Source organism: Natrix helvetica (assembly GCF_964273705.1).
Source record: "Natrix helvetica genome assembly, chromosome: 2".
Taxonomy (NCBI): Eukaryota; Metazoa; Chordata; class Lepidosauria; order Squamata; family Natricidae; genus Natrix; species Natrix helvetica.
The window spans coordinates 9,359,025-9,377,074 of NC_138552.1; the positions used below are offsets into that span (position 1 = coordinate 9,359,025).

An 18,050-nucleotide genomic window follows, 5' to 3' on the forward strand; every position below is an offset into this window, starting at 1 on the left:
CTATTTTCATTCATTCTATTTGCCAACTCAATTCTCATTTACTCCTTTTTACATTCCCAGTTGCAATCTTCCATATACCATGATTGTCAATCTACTCTCATTATTCTAACAACGATCAAAACTTTCATATACAGGTAGTCCCTGACTTACAACAGTTCATTTAGCAACTGTTCAAAGTTACAACGGAACTGAAAAAAATAACCTATGGCCATTTTTTTCACTACCATTGCAGCATCTCTATGGGCATGTGATCAAAATTCAAATGCTCGGCAACCAATGTTGTTAACAAATTGCCACTGGTAGATCAGGGGTCCCCAGCCCCCAGGCCGCAGCCCATTACCAGGCCTTGACTTGTTCGGAACCAGGCTGCGACAGCAAGGGGCAAGTGCATTTGTGTGTTCCATTTGAGCAAGTGCCGTGTCTGTGTGCTGCCACCTGTACAAACGGAGTTGGGTGCACTCTTGCCTATCATTTCCTCCCTCCCCTCCGCTGGTTCCCAAAGTTGGAAATGTTGGGGATTACTGTGGTAGATGACATTTGTCTCTTGACAAATGAGAATGTTAAAAATACATCTTCATCATCTATCAACTAGTAAAAAGTCCCTGCTTCCATCCAAATTTTTTCTTATTCTCTTTTTCCCAATTTTTAAGCTTGGGTTTCCCCAAAAATTAACACAGGAAAGAGTCTAATGCTTTTTATTATACTCCACAGTTTTCCAACTGATGTGTTTCCAAAGACACCTATCATGTTTTTTTTTAGTACCCCTCCCCCCCCCCCATATCGGCCACATGTCACACTTTTACACCTGTGGTGCTATGCGATGAAGATTCCTACTCCTAATTCCATCGTTAAGTGAGGACTATCTGTATATTATTACATATTTATGGGACTTCTAAACTTTATTTCTCTTGGAGTTTGGGGACATATTTTGCTATCTTCTTGTAAAGTCCAACCTCATTTCCACTTTGACTTTATATTATTTGGATGGTATCTAGTCTTCCAATTTTAAGAGAAATTGGTGTTTTCAGGTGTGCAGGAATACATGCAGCACCATTAAAGGAGAAAATCTGTAGCTCAGGGTTGAAATGAGGGGTCCTTGGTGCTCTCTGAGCTTGGATTGTTTTCTTGCATAGGTTTCATTACCCAAAATAGGTAACAAGTTCAGAGAGCACCAAGGACCTTTCACACACAGCACCTGTCAGCAGTTCCTTAAAGAAGCTGTGTGTTTTCCCAGGATTACACTTCCATAGCTACAATCAGTGGTGGGTTCCTGCTGGATCGCACCGGATCGCGCGCGCTCCCTTTCAGCGCTCCACCTGGCTCTCGCGCTCCCTTTCAGCGCTCCACCTGGCTCTCGCGCTCCCTTCCGGCGCTGAAACCGGAAGTACAGTCTTGCCCCGCCCCTGGCGAAGCAACGACGCCTGCCTGCGCTCCACCAGCTCGGCTGGGAACGGAGATGTTTCCTCAGCGGAGCGGAGCGCCTGAAAGGCGCTCCGCTCCGCTGAGGAAACATCTCCGTTCCCAGCCGAGCTGGTGGAGCGCAGGCAGGCGTCGTTGCTTCGCCAGGGCCGGGCAAAACTGTACTTCCGGTTTCAGCGCCGGAAGGGAGCACGCAAGCCAGGTGGAGCGCTGAAAGGGAGCGCGCAAGCCAGGTGGAGCGCTGAAAGGGAGCGCGCGCGATCCGGTGCGATCCGGGAGGAACCCACCACTGGCTACAATGCAATCCTGGGAAAAGTCTCACTTAATCTGAGTAGTTCTCAACTGTTAAGGGGCACCAGCAATCACCCCAAAACAATTTTCTCTCCAAAACACAGAATGGCCATAATAGCACTGTGATAAGTGACAAAAGAAATGAGTAGAAATATACTTTTGCCATTTCAAGTTCTTTACATTACAAAAGGAAATAAACCTTCATTTCAACAATCAAAGAAAGTAGGTATACGGTATTATTTGCTTAATCAATACTGAACATGTCAGGTTGCCCTTTAATGAATCAAGGGAGAAATTTTCAACAATGGAGAAAGAAACCAAATATGTAAAACATGTTTTTAAAAAATCAGGACAGAATTTTCAGTTGAGAGTACTGAATACACATGGAAGTATTGTTAAACTACTACAACATCTGAATTTCCATTTTTAACAGTTTTTAGGCCAACAAAAGAAGGACGCGTTAGCTCAGTGACTAAGACACAGAGCTTGTCAATCACAAAGGTCGGCAGTTAGGCCGTTTGAATCCCTAGCACAGCGTAACAGAGTGAGCTCCCGTGACTTGTCTCAGCTTCTGCCAACCTAGCAATTCGAAAGCATGTAAAAATGCAAGTAGAAAAATAAGGACCACTTTGGTGGGAAGGTAACAGCATTCCGTGCTGGCTCTTCAGCTTTGAGTCGGGAACGACTAGCACATATGTGTGAGGGGAACCTTTACCTTTAGGTCAACAAACTTTCCAAAAACTGTGTCATAAATTAAAATGTGAGCTTCATCTGAAATACTAAGATCAAATTAAATAGAAGACACTGGGGGGGGGGGGAGAAAAAGCAGTTCAAGAAGACTCTTTCAAATCATATTTGTACTTTTATTCTTCTCTCTTTGGCCATTAATAAAAATATTTTGTGCACTAAAAAATATTACTTTAACGTCAGAATAAAATCATAACTAAAAAAAGTAAGAACCTGCATATCCATCCTCCCCAATATAATCAGCTTCAGGACATAAAAAACAAAACAAAATACAATAAGTTTGAAGTCATAAGGTATACAAGAGATAGTGGCATACAAATAGTCCTTGACTTATGACCGAAATGTAGCCCAGAATTTCTGTCATAAATCATGACAGTTGTAAATCAAGACACCCTTGCGACCAATCTGATTTTACCATCTTTTTGCAGCAGTTGTTAATTGCGCCCCTTATTGGACCGGGATGCCCTACGCACAGTCACCCATGCGCTAGTGACGTCTCGCCTGGACTACTGCAATGCTCTCTACATGGGGCTTCCCTTGAGATGCACTCGGAGACTACAGTTGGTCCAGAACGCGGCCGCGCGGGTGATTATGGGGAGGTCTAGATACTCCCCTGTAACACCTCTCCTGCGCGAGCTGCACTGGCTTCCTGTGGTCTACCGAGTGCGTTTCAAGGTTTTGATTATGATCTTTAAAGCGCTTCATGGCATAGGACCTAGTTACATGCAGGATCGCATCCTGCCCCACACATCCCTACGACCAATTCGCTCACACAGAGAGGGACTTCTCCGGGTGCCGTCCGCCAAACAGTGTCGGGGGGCGACATCCAGGAGCAGAGCCTTCTCTGTGATGGGCCCAGCCCTGTGGAATGACCTCCCCCGTGACATCAGGATTATTTCCGATCTCCGCTCCTTCCGTGTACAGTTGAAGACCCACCTCTTTCAATTATCCGGCCTGGCTCAACCGTAATTTTTTCATATTCCTCCTGACTGTCTTTTTTAAATTTCAAATTTTTATTGTATATTGGGTTTTTATTAAACGGGGCATGTTAATGGTTTTAATTTGTCTAAATGTTTTAATCTATTACCTCCTCCGTGCATGTATGTCTGTGTATATATGTATGTTTATATATGTCTTAGTGTACGCCGCCCCGAGTCCTGCCCGGAAAGGGAGCGGCTAATAAATCCAAATTTATTATTATTATTTATTATTATTAAAAAAAGGTGGCAATTGTTAAGTGAGTTAATGCATTCCTATGGGTGTTTATTCTTGGAAATTGTCTGAAAAGGCCAATTTCTGGCTAAAACAGCCGTGAACAGCATCACATGACTGCAGAGGGCTCCACATTTGAAGAGATAGCAGACTAAGAAGTGTGAAAAATAAATATAAATATCTGGCCTTAAGGCAAGGCCAAGCTTGTCTTGTTACCAGGAAGGCTGCCACCTTCAGAAACCTAGAATTAGATTCCAAGGACCTTTTGAGAGGGGCCCATCATAACTACAAACAGTTGCTAAATGACCAGCCATTAAGTGAAAATTACCTATAGTTAAATCTACAAAGCATTGTTAGATTTGTTAACTGAAGAGACATAAGTATTATCTTCAGCTCAGTGATCTGTATCTAACAATAATGAATTCAAAAGCAGATTGCCTATAAAGGCTTTCAGACTTCTTCAGGAAAGTATCTTCGCATCAGGACTCCAAGAGTAAACCCAGAGATTAAAAGCCCACCCTTGCCTATTTTTTTTAAAACAGGTCTCAACAATAGATGGGACTGCCTCTTAAGTATGTACTGTAGAATATTATACTGGATCCTGACACTCAGAGGCGGCCTGGAACTTTCTGTGGTACAATTGAGGGAATGAAACCCAGCAGGATAAAGCAGCAGCTTAAAGAAAAGGGCCTTTCTGAGAATGGAGGGGAGAAGAAGGACACAACAAAGGAAGAACAAAATTAGGATCAGAGAAGGGGTTAGGTGGATAATAAGCACAGGAAAAAAATTAATATAGTCTCCAAAAATCCCTCTTTATGAAAGTGAGAAGCCAAGCTCTTTTTCTTGCCAAAAGAGCAAGGCATGGGATGAACTCCAGTAGAGAGGCTGGGAAGGAGGGAAGGGAAAAACGTGGACTGAGTAACTCGGGAGCTGCAGGATATGAAGGGACACAAAAGCTCATCATTCTGGGCCGCAGATGAAGCCAAACTGAGTGGATTGCTGGTGGGAAAGGAAATATCCGAGAAACACAAAAGGAGGTGCTGGGGTGGGCTAGGGGTGACTTAATAAAATAGGGAGCGGGTTGATAGGACTGACTTAAGAAATAAGGGGAATTGTTAGGAGAGACTTAGGAAATAAGGGAGGGGGTGGAGTGACTTAGAAAATAAGGGGATTAAGAGGGGTCTTAAAAAGGGGGTTGGGATGATTTAGAAAATAAGGGGTGGCTGATAGGGGTGACTTAAGAAATAAGGAATTTAGGGGAGACTTAGGAAATAAGGGGGGGCTGATAGGATGACCTAAAAAATAAGCAGGACATAGGGGTGATTTAAGAAATAAGGAAGGGGGTTATGGGGAGACTTAGGAAATAAGGGAGGGGGGCTGATAGGGTGACCTAAGAAATAAGGGAGGGGTTTAAGGTGAGTTGAAAAATAGGGGGGGCTGCTAAGAGCAACTTAAGAAATAAGGGGGACGCTGATAGGGGTGACTTGGGAAGTAAAGAGAAGTCTGGTAGAGGTGACTTGGAAAATAAGAGGGACTGATAGGGGTCACTTAGGACAAAAGGGGGGGTTCAGAGGGTGACTTGGGAAATAAGGGGGAATGATAGGGGTGCTTAAGAAATAAGTGGTTTAGGGGAGACTTAGGAAATAAGGAGGGGAGGGCTGGAAGGGATGACCTAAAAAATAAGCGGCACATAGGGGTGCTTAAGAAATAAGGAAGGGGTTATAGGAAGACTTAGGAAATAAGGGGGGCTGATAGGGGTGCTTAAGATATAGGGGAGGGGGTTATGGGGAGACTTAGGAAATAAGGAGGGCTGATAGGGGTGCTTAAGATATAGGGGAGGGGTTATGGGGAGACTTAGGAAATAAGAGGGGCTGATAGGGGTGCTTAAGAAATAAGGGAGGGGGTTATGGGGAGACTTAGGAAGTAGGGGGGGGGGGCTGATAGGGTGACCTAAGAAATAAGGGAGGGGTTTAGGGTGAGTTAAAAAAGAAGGGGGGCTGCTAAGAGTAACTTAGGAAATAGGGGGGATGATAGGGATGACATGTGAAATAAGAGGGATTGATAGGGGTCACTTAGGACAAAAGGGGGGGGGGGGTTCGGGAGGTAAATTAGGAAATAAGGAGGGGAGAAGGGAGATAGGTGAGTCAGCCAAGTTCAGTCCAGGCTCCGCTCCTGTGGGGATTTAAAGCAAAAAACACGAGTTTCCTTTTTTTTCCCCCCCCGCCCCCCTCCCGCGAACGTGGGAAGAAGCAGCCCTCCCTTTGTTTTCACCCGCTCTCTGAAGCGCCGAGAGGCTCCTTCTGGCCCGCCGAGACGAGTCCGGCAGGGACAGGAGGATGGGCCTTGTAGTCCGAGGGCGACTGGAAGGAAACGAAGGTCGGGGAGGGTGTTAAAAAAAAAAAGACCGGGAATGGGAGGGAGGGAAGGCAAGGTAGCCGCCAGACTTGGCCCCGACCCCTGCGCGCGACTCCCAGGCGTCGGACTACAATTCCCATCAGCCTCGGGGAGGCCGGAGCGAGGAAGAAAGGAAGAGGACAGCACCCCCACCTCCCCACCCAAAAAATCGGGGCTGACGGGAGGAGGAAGGATCCTCCGCGGGGACGGCGCGCTCGCCCTCACCCTCAGCTCCTCGAAATCCGCCATTTTCTACCCGCCGCCTGGCTCAGCCTCCGCCGCCGGCACCGCCGCCGCCGCGGCCGCCGCCACCATCCTGCAGGGTCGCCCGATGCCACCTCCGCCGCCGCCTCCTCCGATGCCGCTGACGCGAGGGGGGGCGGGGCCGGCACCCGTGCCCACGCCCACCCGACTGCGGAGCCCGCCGGCCGTTAAAAGGGGCGGGGCGCGAGGCGAGCGCACCTTTCCCGCCCTTTTCGAGCGAGGCGGTTGGGGTGAGGGAATAAAAATAAATAAAGAGGCTCCCGCGCCTGAAGCGGTTGGGCGGCCGAAGCTGAGGGGAAAGAAAGCGCTTCTTGCTCGTCGGAATTCACGGGGGTTGGATGGAGAAATCTGATGAATTAATCAATAACGGATTAATAATTTGATCGGGAGAAATCGTCCTCCAGAGAAAAGGGAGGAAAACGACCCTGGTCCCGTGACCGTATTGAAGCTCCTGCGTTGTGGGTTCCCTAGCAAAAGGGCCACACACACACCTTTTTTAAAAAAATATTACATATAAAAATTCCATTTCTAAATAAACTGTGTTGTCTGGATACGAGCAATTTTGGGAAATAATAATTGCAATCACAATAATGTTCATTACATTGGTATTAGTCACATCATCATATTTTCTTCTTGTGCCATATCCGTCAAAGGACGTTGGCAATCATGTTGGCAATCCTATTTGTGTCAACAGCCACACAAAAAAGTGCTGAGTTTTCTCCAAACCAGTCCCTTAGGTTTTGAAGCTATGATGTTCTTCTGCCTGGACCTCCTTTGCCTTCAATCTTTCTTGGAGCATTAAGTGAAGTATGGCATATTTTTCCAGGTGTCACATCACATGTCCAAAATATTTTAACTTCCGCTTTTTAATGGCTCTGATGATTTCCCTTGGCTTTCCTAGGCGGCTTATCACCTCATTTCTCATGTCAACCCAGCTTACACGTAACAGCTGTCTGTAACTCCACATTTCAAATGCTTCTAGTCTCTTCAAGTGGCTTTCTGTCAGAGACTGACCCTCTACTCCGTAGAGCAGGATAGAAAAGATTATTATTATATACTTTATTAATTAAACACTGCATTGCAAATACCAGTGACTGGTGCTAATGGTTGATATGGTTTGCTGCCAGCGTCCTAGGTATCAGCCAAGTACCTTCTTAAAATATAAGATGCTCCAAGTAGCGCAGTTTTTTGCAGTTCCGCTGGTGTTATTGTAGGAAGCTGCAATTTGTTGATGTATCTTGTAAAATTCTTGGACATGGTGCCAAGTGCCCCGATGACAATGGGTATCACTGTTACATGCTTCATCCATAGCCGTGTCGTTTCGATGGCTAAGTCGCGATATTTCATTATTTTTTCTCATTCTTTTTCTTCGACTCTGGCATCTCCAGGAACAGCAATATCAATAAACTGTACATTTCGGCCCTCTACAAGCCCTCTCTATATCTGGCGTGTTGTGCTCCAAATGACGATCCGTTTGTATTCGAAAGTCACACAAGATCTGGTGGGTTATTCAAAATATTTTGAAAAAGAGGATAAAGTTCACACCCCAGTTGTTTTTGTTAGGTATAGTTTCAGATTGTACTGTTATAGAGACTAATTTGATTTTGAACCTAACGACGGCAGCAAGATTGTTGGTAGCGCAATATTGGAAGAAGGAAGAGTTGCCCACTATCCAAGAATGGACGTTAAAAGTAGTAAACTTAGCAGAGATGGCCAAAATTTCAGCATATTTGAAGGACCATTCAGATGAGAAATACAAGCTGGACTGGAGAAGATGGATTGACTATATTCAAAACAAATACCGGACTAAAAAATTTCAGTTAGTTTATGAATGAAGGCATAAGGAATGCTACAATTTATTCAAAGCTAGTTTAATAAAGGAGTTAAAGCACAAGAATAGTAACATGTTAAAATTAGTTAGCTTATGTTAGCGTATGGTTGTTAAATGTTTATACCCTGTATTTTGCTCTGGGAGGTCGGAGGGAGGGACGGAAGAGGAGTAGGGATGGGGGAAGAGGGAAGGGTAAGGGGGGTAATAATTGTCAAACTTAATAAAAAATTTAAGAATAAAAAATCTTCACCTTCTTATTTTCGATAACTTTTTCCACTTTATGTTCCCATGACTTTCTGGGTACGGGTAAATCATATTTTTTACATAATGACCAGTGGATTAATTGAGCAACTCGGTCGTGTCTAGCTTTGCAATCAGTTTGTGCAATTTTGCTTCATTCACATATTAAATGTGAAACATTTTCGACTTTGTTATCGCAAAATCGGCAGTTTGGGTTGTCAGTGGATTTTGGTAGCTTCGCTTTCATGGCATTAGTTTGTAGTGCTTGTTCTTGAGCAGCCAGTATTAAACCTTCCGTTTCTTTCTTGATCTAATTTTGAGCTGAGTTGTGGTTGTAAGGCAAGGACTACTTTTAGTGTTCCTGTTTTGTTTTATCATTGGATGTTGTATAGCAGGGTCCCCGGCAAGCACACACAGCTCCAGTTGCACGAGTGGCTCATACATGAAGCTCCATTTGTGCAAGTGATGGGTGACATGTCTGCCACTCACACATGGAGCATGGAATCATCCCTTCTGCTGATGCACCTGCATAACCATCCTCTCCTCCCCCTCCACTGCAAAGCTGGAAAGGTTAGGAACCGGTCTATGGGAAGCTGCTGACTGCAGGGGGGTGGAGAAGAGAGGGGGGCTTTACAATTGCTCACTTTTCATGAAAATGCTTCTATTTCTCTCTTGTGAGATTGGCCTACATTCCAAAAAGAAGGAAAGGAAGAAGGAGGCTGTATTGTGTGCACCCAGTATACGACATGCTAATCACGCTAGAAGCTAGTGTATTGGGGCCAGCTGCAGCTTGCAAATTGTCTTCAAGGTCAGTCTGATATAATTGCAGTAGTCAAATCAAGTAGTAACCATGAGTTGTGACTCCCAATTTAGGAATAGACCTAATTGCTACACAAGATATAACTTCTGTGATCTGACAGCCACCCACCCACCCCTTTTCATTATCTGGAGACCATTTAAAATCTCACTGTTAGGTCAGAGAGTGATAATGAGAATTTCATCAGGGAAGTGTGGTAACATCACATTGTTCTGTTTTTGATTTTACTGTTTCTTTTTCACTATTATTTATTTAAATTTGTTTGTTGCCCATCTTGCCCCAAGGCAACTCTTTTATTTTTATAAGGTATCATGCTAAAAATTGGGACCGAGTTCTGGTTTTGCTTTAGGCCCAAAGCCAGCTGAGTGACATTGTGCCAGTCACTCTGTTTCAGCCCTAAGAAGAAGATAATGGCAAATGATTTTGGCAAGAAATCACATCACTTGTCCAGGCAGTCTCCAGGAGCAATGACAAAACTGCATACAGGTGGGAAGTTGAACAATTGGGCCTGCGGTGCAGTGGGAGCAGTCTTGAACTGAACACACTCAAAACTAGAGATGATAATAGATTTTAGGAGAAGTTCTCCTATTCTACTATCTCTTACAATATTAAACAACATGGTATCAAAGGTAGAAACCTTCAAGTTTCTAGGTTCTATAATATCCCAGGACCTAAAATGGACAACATCAAAAAAGTCATCAAAGAATGTTCTTCCTGTGCCAGCTCAGAAACCTTAGACTGCCCAAGGGCTGCTGATACAATTCTACAAAGGAATTATTGAGTCCGCCATCTGCACCTCTAGAACTCTCTGGTTTGGCACAGAAACCAGGCACAGACTTCAATGGATAGTTAGGACTGCAGGGAAAATAATTGCAACCAGCCTGCTTTCCATTGAGAACCTGTATAATGCATGGGCCAGAAAGGGGGCTGTGAAAACTTCTACAGACCCCTCGTATCCTGGACATAAACTGTTTCAACTTCTTCCCTCAAGATAATGCTACAGGGCATTGCATGCCAAAACAACCAGACACAACGACAGGATTCCCCACCCCCCCACCCCATGCTTCCCTCAATACTGTCTATGCCCTGGGATGTCAAACCACTTAGTAGGACTGTATTACTTATTATACAGAATCAAGATCACGTGAAGTGTTAATACCACTTTATAATGCCTTGGTAAGGCCACACTTGGAATACTGCATTCAGTTCTGGTCGCCACGATGTAAAAAAGATGTGGAGACTCTAGAAAGAGTGCAGAGAAGAGCAACAAAGATGATTAGGGGACTGGAGACTAAAACATATGAAGAACGGTTGCAGGAACTGGGTATGTTTAGCTTAAGAGAAAGAAGGACTAGGGGAGACATGATAGCATTATTCCAATATCTCAGAGGTTGCCACAAAGAGGGAGTCAAACTATTCTCCAAGGCACCTGAGGGTAGGACAAGACGCAATGGGTGGAAACTAATCAAGGAGAGAAGCAACTTAGAACTGAGGAGAAATTTCCTGACAGTTAGAACAATTAATCAGTGGGACAGAAGTTGCCTCCAGAAGTTGTGAATGCCCCAACACTGGAAGTCTTTAAGAAGATGTTGGATAGCTATTTGTCTGAAACGGTATAGGGTTTCCTGCCTAGGCAGGGGGTTGGACTAGAAGACCTCCAAGGTCCCTTCCAACTCTACTATTGTATTGTATTGTATTGTATTGTATTGTATTGTATTGTATTACTTCTCATCTGTCCTAATACCCTTTTCCTTATATTCTTATGACTATAACTTGTATATCTTGATTTATGCGGATTGCTTTTATTTAGTATCCTATTATGATTTATGTTGTTTGCTTATCGGGAGCTGGATGAGAAAGTTACAGGTGGCAATCACATGATCCCAAGGTGCTGCAACTGTCATAAGTACATGCCAGTTGCCAAGCACCTGAATTTTGATCATGTGACTGGAGATGCTGTAAATGTCATAAGTGCAAGGCTGCAAATCACTTTTTCAATGTTTTTTGTAACTTTGGTCATTAAATGAAAGCTTGTAAATCAAGGACTGCCGATAACAGTTTATTTTAAATTGATTAAAGAATATTAGGGTTGTCAAGAGACTTGAAAGTGTTCTGCAGACCAAAAGAGGCAAATGACTATAAGACAGTGGTTCTTAACCTGTGGTCCACGGACTCTCAGGTGGTCTGCAAAGGCTTGAAAAAAATATTGATTTAAATCTTAAGTCTTGGGGATCGGTGTCCATGGTGCATAGCCACAAAAGGTATTTAAAGAGGGTCTATGATGAAGAAAAGGTTGAGAACCACTGCTATAAGGAATTAAGAAGAAAAATAATAATAAAACTTAAGGAGACTCAGCCATCCATTCCTGCCTAGATACTTTCTCTTCCATTTGATGATGATTAGGGGACTGGAGACTAAAACATATGAAGAACGGTTGCAGGAACTGGGTATGTCTAGCTTAAGAGAAAGAAGGACTAGGGGAGACACGATAGCAGTGTTCCAATATCTCAGGGGTTGCCACAAAGAAGAGGGAGTCAAACTATTCTCCATGGCACCTGAGGGTAGAACAAGAAGCAATGGGTGGAAACTAATCAAGGAGAGAAGCAACTTAGAACTGAGGAGAAATTTCCTGACAGTTAGAACAATTAATCAGTGGAACAGAAATTGCCTCCAGAAGTTGTAAATGCCCCAACACTGGAAGTCTTTAAGAAGATGTTGGATAGCCATCTGTCTGAAACGGTACAGGGTTTCCTGCCTAGGCAGGGGGTTGGACTAGAAGACCTCCAAGGTCCCTTCCAACTCTGCTATTGTATGTATTGTATGTATGTATTTGCTTTGTCACCAGAAGGCAGAAGTGTGTGTGTGTGTGTGTGTGTGGGGGTGTTGTTAGATAGCTGCAGCCAGACATTCATAATGGAAAATAATCCATGTCAACACTCATCCTAGCGGCACTGTATATTCATGCATATTTTTAAAAAAATTAAGTCTAACATTTTAATATAACATGAACATGTTTCAAGATGTACATCATTAACTACAAACTACAAAAAAACAAATTGCAGAGTTGCTGATTCTTATAAATTTTGAGAAATTAAACTCAAAGCGAAATGGAATTATGATAAAATCTTCATCAACTTTGGTTTTACATGAACCAACACAGAGATAACTGGATTGTTGAAAGTAAGAAAAATAGTTTGAATCCTGCAAAAGATCAAAAGATTGTAGGACAGTAGCATGATAGAGGGAAGGTCTCCTCAACTGCTATTTTGCTTCTGTCTTCCCCAGGGGAAATTTCAAATAAATCCTAAGCAGAGCAATTAAGATAGGAAAGTAGCAACCCAAGTTAGTCAATAGTGATTACTAGCTACCATTAATGAGTTTACCTCTCAGGAACAGCTCAATTACAGCAAATCTTGATGGATTTATGGATGTTTTTTCAGAGGTCTCCTCTGACCTTGGAGAATTCATGAATGGGTTTAGACCCAGAAGATTGGAGAAGGGTAAATGTTCCTGACTTCAAAAAGAATAAAATAAAGGAGGAGCTGGGTAAATAGAGACCGGTCAGCCTGACATCATTTCTGATCATAATTGTGTAATATTCAGGACTTGAGTTTTGAGCATTTCTAACAGGAGCCAGCATGGATTTGTCAAGAATAAATTAAGCCTAACCAGAGCAGTTTCTTTATTTGATAAGGGACCCCAGGAATTCTGTAGTTTAGCTTGAATTTAGCAAAGTATTTAATTAATTGGCCCATGAAATCTCTAGTAAAGTTGACAGCGTGTGAGCTGGCTTATGCTAATAGTCAAACAGTCCTATTCAAGTGTGCCATTGGTTTCGTGCCAAGTTGGACAGTGTTAAATGGTGTCTCATTTAGTAATTTTATTCTAGTTTCTGTACTCGCCAATACATTTGTTAGTGAACAATGGTCCAGCTGCAAAATAAGCAGGGGTCTTCCAACTGCTGCGTAAACAGAAGAATAATGTGATGATTTTAAAAAATAATATTTCTTCTCTACTTTGCACTGGTCAGATCTCACCTAAATGATCATATCCAGTGGCTGGTAAACTTTAGCCTGGCAAAGAGAAGACTATATGGAGATTTGATAGAAGACCAAGCAGATTTATTAGGTTGTCCCACACCAACAGAGTTGAAAGGGACCTTGGAGGTCTCCTAGTTCAGCTCCCTTCTCACTCAGGAGACCTTAAACCATTTCAGACAAATAGTTGCCCAAGCCTTTTTTTTAAAACCCTCCTGTAATGGAGCACCCACAATGCCTAAGGCAAGCCAGTCACTGATTGTTGTCACTTTCAGGAAATTACTTCTTATTTTTAGGTTAGATCTCTGCTTGGTAAGTTTCCATCCATTGTTTCTTGTCCTGCCTTCAGGTGCTTTGCAGAATAGGTTGACTTCCTCTTCTTTGGCTGCCCCTTAGATCCTGGAAGATTGCTATCATGTCACCCCCTAGTGTCCTTCTCTTCATTAGACTAAACCTAGCTAGTTTCTGTTCATCACAAGTTTTAGCCTTCAATCTTACCTTTGTTGCTCTTCTCTGCACTTTTAGTCTCAGAAAATACAACAAATACACTTAAAATTATGAGCGAGTAAATTTTGGTCAGACATTGTGAAAAATAAAATCTAATGTGAGAACTGTTCAACAACTAGAACAGATTGCCTTGGGAGTTGATATACTCTTCGTTGCTGGGAAGTTTCAACAGGCTGAATGGCCATCCTTCAGGGACAGTAGGGTTTGGGCTTTTTTTTGCATTGGATAGGGTGTTGGACTTTATGATCTCCCTGATTTCCTCCAACTCGTGCAGCCTGTGATTTTAGTGTAAATCAAATGCAGAAAGATAAGAAAGCTAGTAATTTATATTAGAATTAAAGAAACCCTATTACAAGACCTGGGGAAGTTTTATGTTACACAGGCAGTTATTCAAATTAGAGGTATAAAGCCACAAAACTGCTCTCTACTTAAAATCAACTGTTTAGTATAGCCAACAGTTCTACCACCAGCTTCACTCGGACATGTTAATTTTGACTGATACTGTATTTTCTCTACTTAAACCATATTTACTTTTTGCTGAGTTTGTATAATGCACTCAGGATTTAATATACACTGTTGCCTGGGGTTGCAATACACAATGAATCACAAGCTTATCCATGGATTAGATTCACACATCACAGTAGTTTGAACTAAAATGACTTAGTAGGGAGTTATGTTAGGAAACCAACGATTGTTTTAGCATGTATGAACAGGCCATCCAATTAATATATCTGAGCATAGCCTGTTAGTTGAACATAACAATTATACTTTATTAATTCAGGTTCAGCTGGTAATGTAAAACCAAAGTTTTTTAAAAATAATTTTATTACGTAAGATTCTTACCCATGGTTAACTGAAGCAATTTGATTAGTTAAACCCATTTTCAGGATTTGTATAACACATACTGAAATGTAATTTATTGGGCTATTTCTGTATAACCTAATGGATTAAAATGAAATGTGGAAGTATATGGCTGAAGCAATACTGTGCAAGCATGCTTATTCTTCTTTCAAAAGTTTTGTCCGTAGTCAACATGAAACATTAAGCCAAAGTTTGTTTTTCTTGCATGTTACAAGAAACATCCTGAACCATCAATTTGCCAATCACATTTTAACCTACTGTGTTGAACAAATTCAGACTATTTGGTGAATTTATTGTACAACTTAACATATCATGTACTTTCAAAATAACTTTGTTAGAAGAAAGCATGAAATAAATGATGTGGGTAAGGATATAGTGCAATTTGACTACCATGTTGTTAAGGACTGTTTTTTTACATTCTTTTGGCAGCATTTATTGGGGTATTAAAGGTGCAAACACCCTCATTTCTCAGATATGGATATTTAACAGAATAACAGTGTTGGAAGGGACCTTGGAGGTCTTCTAGTCCACCTCCCTGCTTAAGCAAGAGACCCTATACCATTTCGGACAAATGACTGTCCAGTCTCTTCTTAAAAACCTCCAGAGATGAAGCATCCACAACTTCAATACAACTTCTGGAGGCAAGTTGTTCCACTGATTGTTCTGTCAGGAAATTTCCCCTTAGTTCTAGGTTTCATGCAACACACAAAATACCACCGTTTAAACTACCATCTTATACAACCTCAGCTCTTAATACAGGTAGTCCTCGACTTACGACCACAATTGAGTCCAAAATGTATGTTGTTGAGCGAGAATGTGTTAAGTGAGTTTGGCCCCATTTTACGACATTTCTTGACACAGTTGTTAAGTGAATCACTGCAGTGGATAAACTTAGTAACCTGGTTGTGAAGTGAATCTGGCTTCCCCATTGATTTTGCATGTCAGAAGGTTGCAATAAGCGATGACAAGATCCTGGGATGCTGCAACAGTCATAAATATGAACCAGTTGCCAAGCATCTGAAATTTTAATCTTGCGACCGTGGGTTGTAACTGCGAACTGTACAGCTTGTAACTGTGAAAAACAGCCATAAATCACTTTTCTCAGTGCCATTGTAACTTTGAACGGTCACTAAATGAACTTTTGTATGTCGAGGACTACCTGTGTATGGTTTAAAGTATTTATTATTTATTTATTTTATTGAACTTATTAGTCGCCCCCTCTCCCCACAGGGACTCGGGGCGACGTACAGAGCAATAATCAAGATAGCACCATATATCGTGCAGAGGAGGTAAAAACAAGTCCATAAATAAGCATACTTACAAAGTTTAAAACCAAAAAATATTAAAAACAAAATTTCCCATTATAAAATGACCTGGGGTGGCAAGATTGTAACGTTTATGCCAGGCCGGCTTGACAAAACAGGTAGGTCTTCAGCTTCATGCGGAAGGAGCGAAGATCGGTTGTTGTCCGGATGTCTGGGGGGAGGTCATTCCAAAGGGTAGGGCCCACCACAGAGAAGGCCCTACTCCTGGGCACCGCCCCCTGGCACTCTCTAGAGGACGGCACCCGGAGCAGCCCCTCCCTGTGTGAGCGAGTGGGTCGCAGGGATGTATACACAGGTATACAGATTAAGAGTGAGAAAATACCTTGTAGGTAATCTAGTCCAATCCCCCTCCAAGCAGGAGACCCTACACCATTCCTGACAGATGGCAGTCCAGTCTCTTCTTGAAAGCTGCCAGTGATAAAGCTCCCACAACTTCAGAAGGAAGTTGGTTGATTGTTCTGTCAGAAAATTTCTCCTTATTTCCAGGTTGAATCTCTCCTTGTTCAGTTTCCATCCATTATTTCTTCTCTGGCCTTCGGGGGGACCTTGGAAAATAGCTTGACCTCTCTGTTGCAGCCCCCCAAATATTGGAAGAGTGCTATCACGTCTCCTCTGTCCTTCTCTTCACTAGACTAGCCATGCCAAGTTCCTGCAACCGTTCTTCATAGGTTTTAGTCTTCAGTCCCTTAATCATCTTGGTTGCTCTTCTCTGCACTTTTTCTAGAGTGTCAACATCTTTTTTATAGGGAACAAAACTGGATGCGATACTCTACTAAGGCTTTATAGAATGGTATTAGTACCTCACTTGATCTTGATTGCATCCCCTCTGTTAATGCAATTTAACATTGCATTGGCTTTTTTGGCTGCCACTGCACACTTTTCCTCCTTCAATTCTCCCAACCTCAAAAAGATTTTTAAAAATCACAACACTGCCATCTTGATTTTTTTATCTCCTTAGCAATTTACAATTGCCACATAGGTACAATAGAAGGAAACATTAATGTACCATTTGAACATCCCCATCCAATTAATTAATCTGAACAAACACAGGGAGTGAATTCATTTATCTCCATCTCATTTTTGCATTTTACTGCTTGCCCCAGTCCCCCTAATCATCTTGCACTCCTCCCTCTAAAATTACTTGGCCCAGTTAATCATGGATATGTCCTGTGTGAGCAAATTGTATGTCTTTTCAGTGTTATGCCAGAGATAGAATCTGCCTAAAATCCTGGCCCACTAAACCTTCACAAAGTATGCGAGGACCAAGAGGCAAATTCCATCAGAGGTCTTCAAACTTGCCAACTTTAAGACTTGTGGACTTCAACTCCTAGAATTCTCCAGCCAGCATAGCTCAAGTGCATATCTGGCTGGAGAATTCTGGGAGTTGAAGTCCACAAGTCTCAAAGTTGCCAGGTTTGAAGACCTCTGCACCATGCGAACTCTACCTACGGCCGCTGTCAATCAAAAACATTCCCCGCCCAACTCAACCCAGGCCATCCCTATTACGTCACCAGCTTCCGCTCCATTGGCAGAAGGAAATACAGCCAAGAGGCGACAGGCGAGTCGGTTGCATGAGCGCCCTTTGCAGTGCCGTCATTGGCTAATTCCTCCCGCCCCGTCGTGATTGGTCACCTTCCAAACAACCCCCGCCTTCCGCTGCTTTACATTCTAAATCGATTTGCGGCTTTTTCTTGTTTGGCCTCGCCAGGTCGCTTTTAAACCCACCCCTCGCCTGTCACTATTGGCTATTGGGGGACATTGATTGGTCCGCCTTCTTTCTCGAATGAAAAGCGCCGCTGAGGGAAGCGATGGAGCTTTACTAAAAGCCCTGACGAAATAGCAAACTCGGAGTCCCTCTAGGGTTGGGTTTTCCCCCCCTTCTTTTCCTTCAGTCGCACTCTCGGAAATGGAGCTGACGTATCAGTCGTTGAGAACGACGCACCAGGCCAGAGAAGATGTGAGTGAAACGAGAATCCGTTCCTGTTTGCCCAGTAACTATGGCAACCGTGAGGCGAAGGGGCGGGGCTCTTGGCTCACACGCGCTGGGAAGAGTGGCGCCCGCGCTGCGCATGCGTTTTAGCGCCATTGAAGGAAAAAAAGAAAAG

General features: G+C 43.0%; 2 protein-coding genes across 13 annotated transcripts in view; one reads left to right on the forward strand and one right to left on the reverse strand.

Moving 5' to 3' along the window:
- Positions 1-6,451, reverse strand: part of PIAS2 (protein inhibitor of activated STAT 2) — a 78,667-nt gene extending 72,216 nt beyond the window's left edge. For 2 of the 7 annotated variants that reach the window (XM_081942530.1, XM_081942528.1), the window contains exon 1: positions 6,289-6,420. In XM_081942530.1, the coding sequence (XP_081798656.1) occupies positions 6,289-6,312 (24 nt within the window). In that variant the 5' untranslated portion in view covers positions 6,313-6,420. Of the gene's footprint in view, positions 1-5,940; positions 6,094-6,288 lie in introns of those variants that run through there. The other 5 variants (XM_081942531.1, XM_081942527.1, XM_081942525.1 and 2 more) reach the window with 5 other exon arrangements.
- Positions 1-18,050, forward strand: part of KATNAL2 (katanin catalytic subunit A1 like 2) — a 92,209-nt gene that overhangs the window by 8,990 nt on the left and 65,169 nt on the right. The window contains exon 1 of one of the 6 annotated variants that reach the window (XM_081942546.1): positions 17,656-17,902. The exons of 4 other annotated variants lie outside the window; for them this stretch is intronic. In XM_081942546.1, coding sequence (XP_081798672.1) covers positions 17,852-17,902 — 51 coding nt within the window. In that variant the 5' untranslated portion in view covers positions 17,656-17,851. Of the gene's footprint in view, positions 1-17,655; positions 17,903-18,050 lie in introns of those variants that run through there. One more of the 6 variants, XM_081942549.1, reaches the window with a different exon arrangement.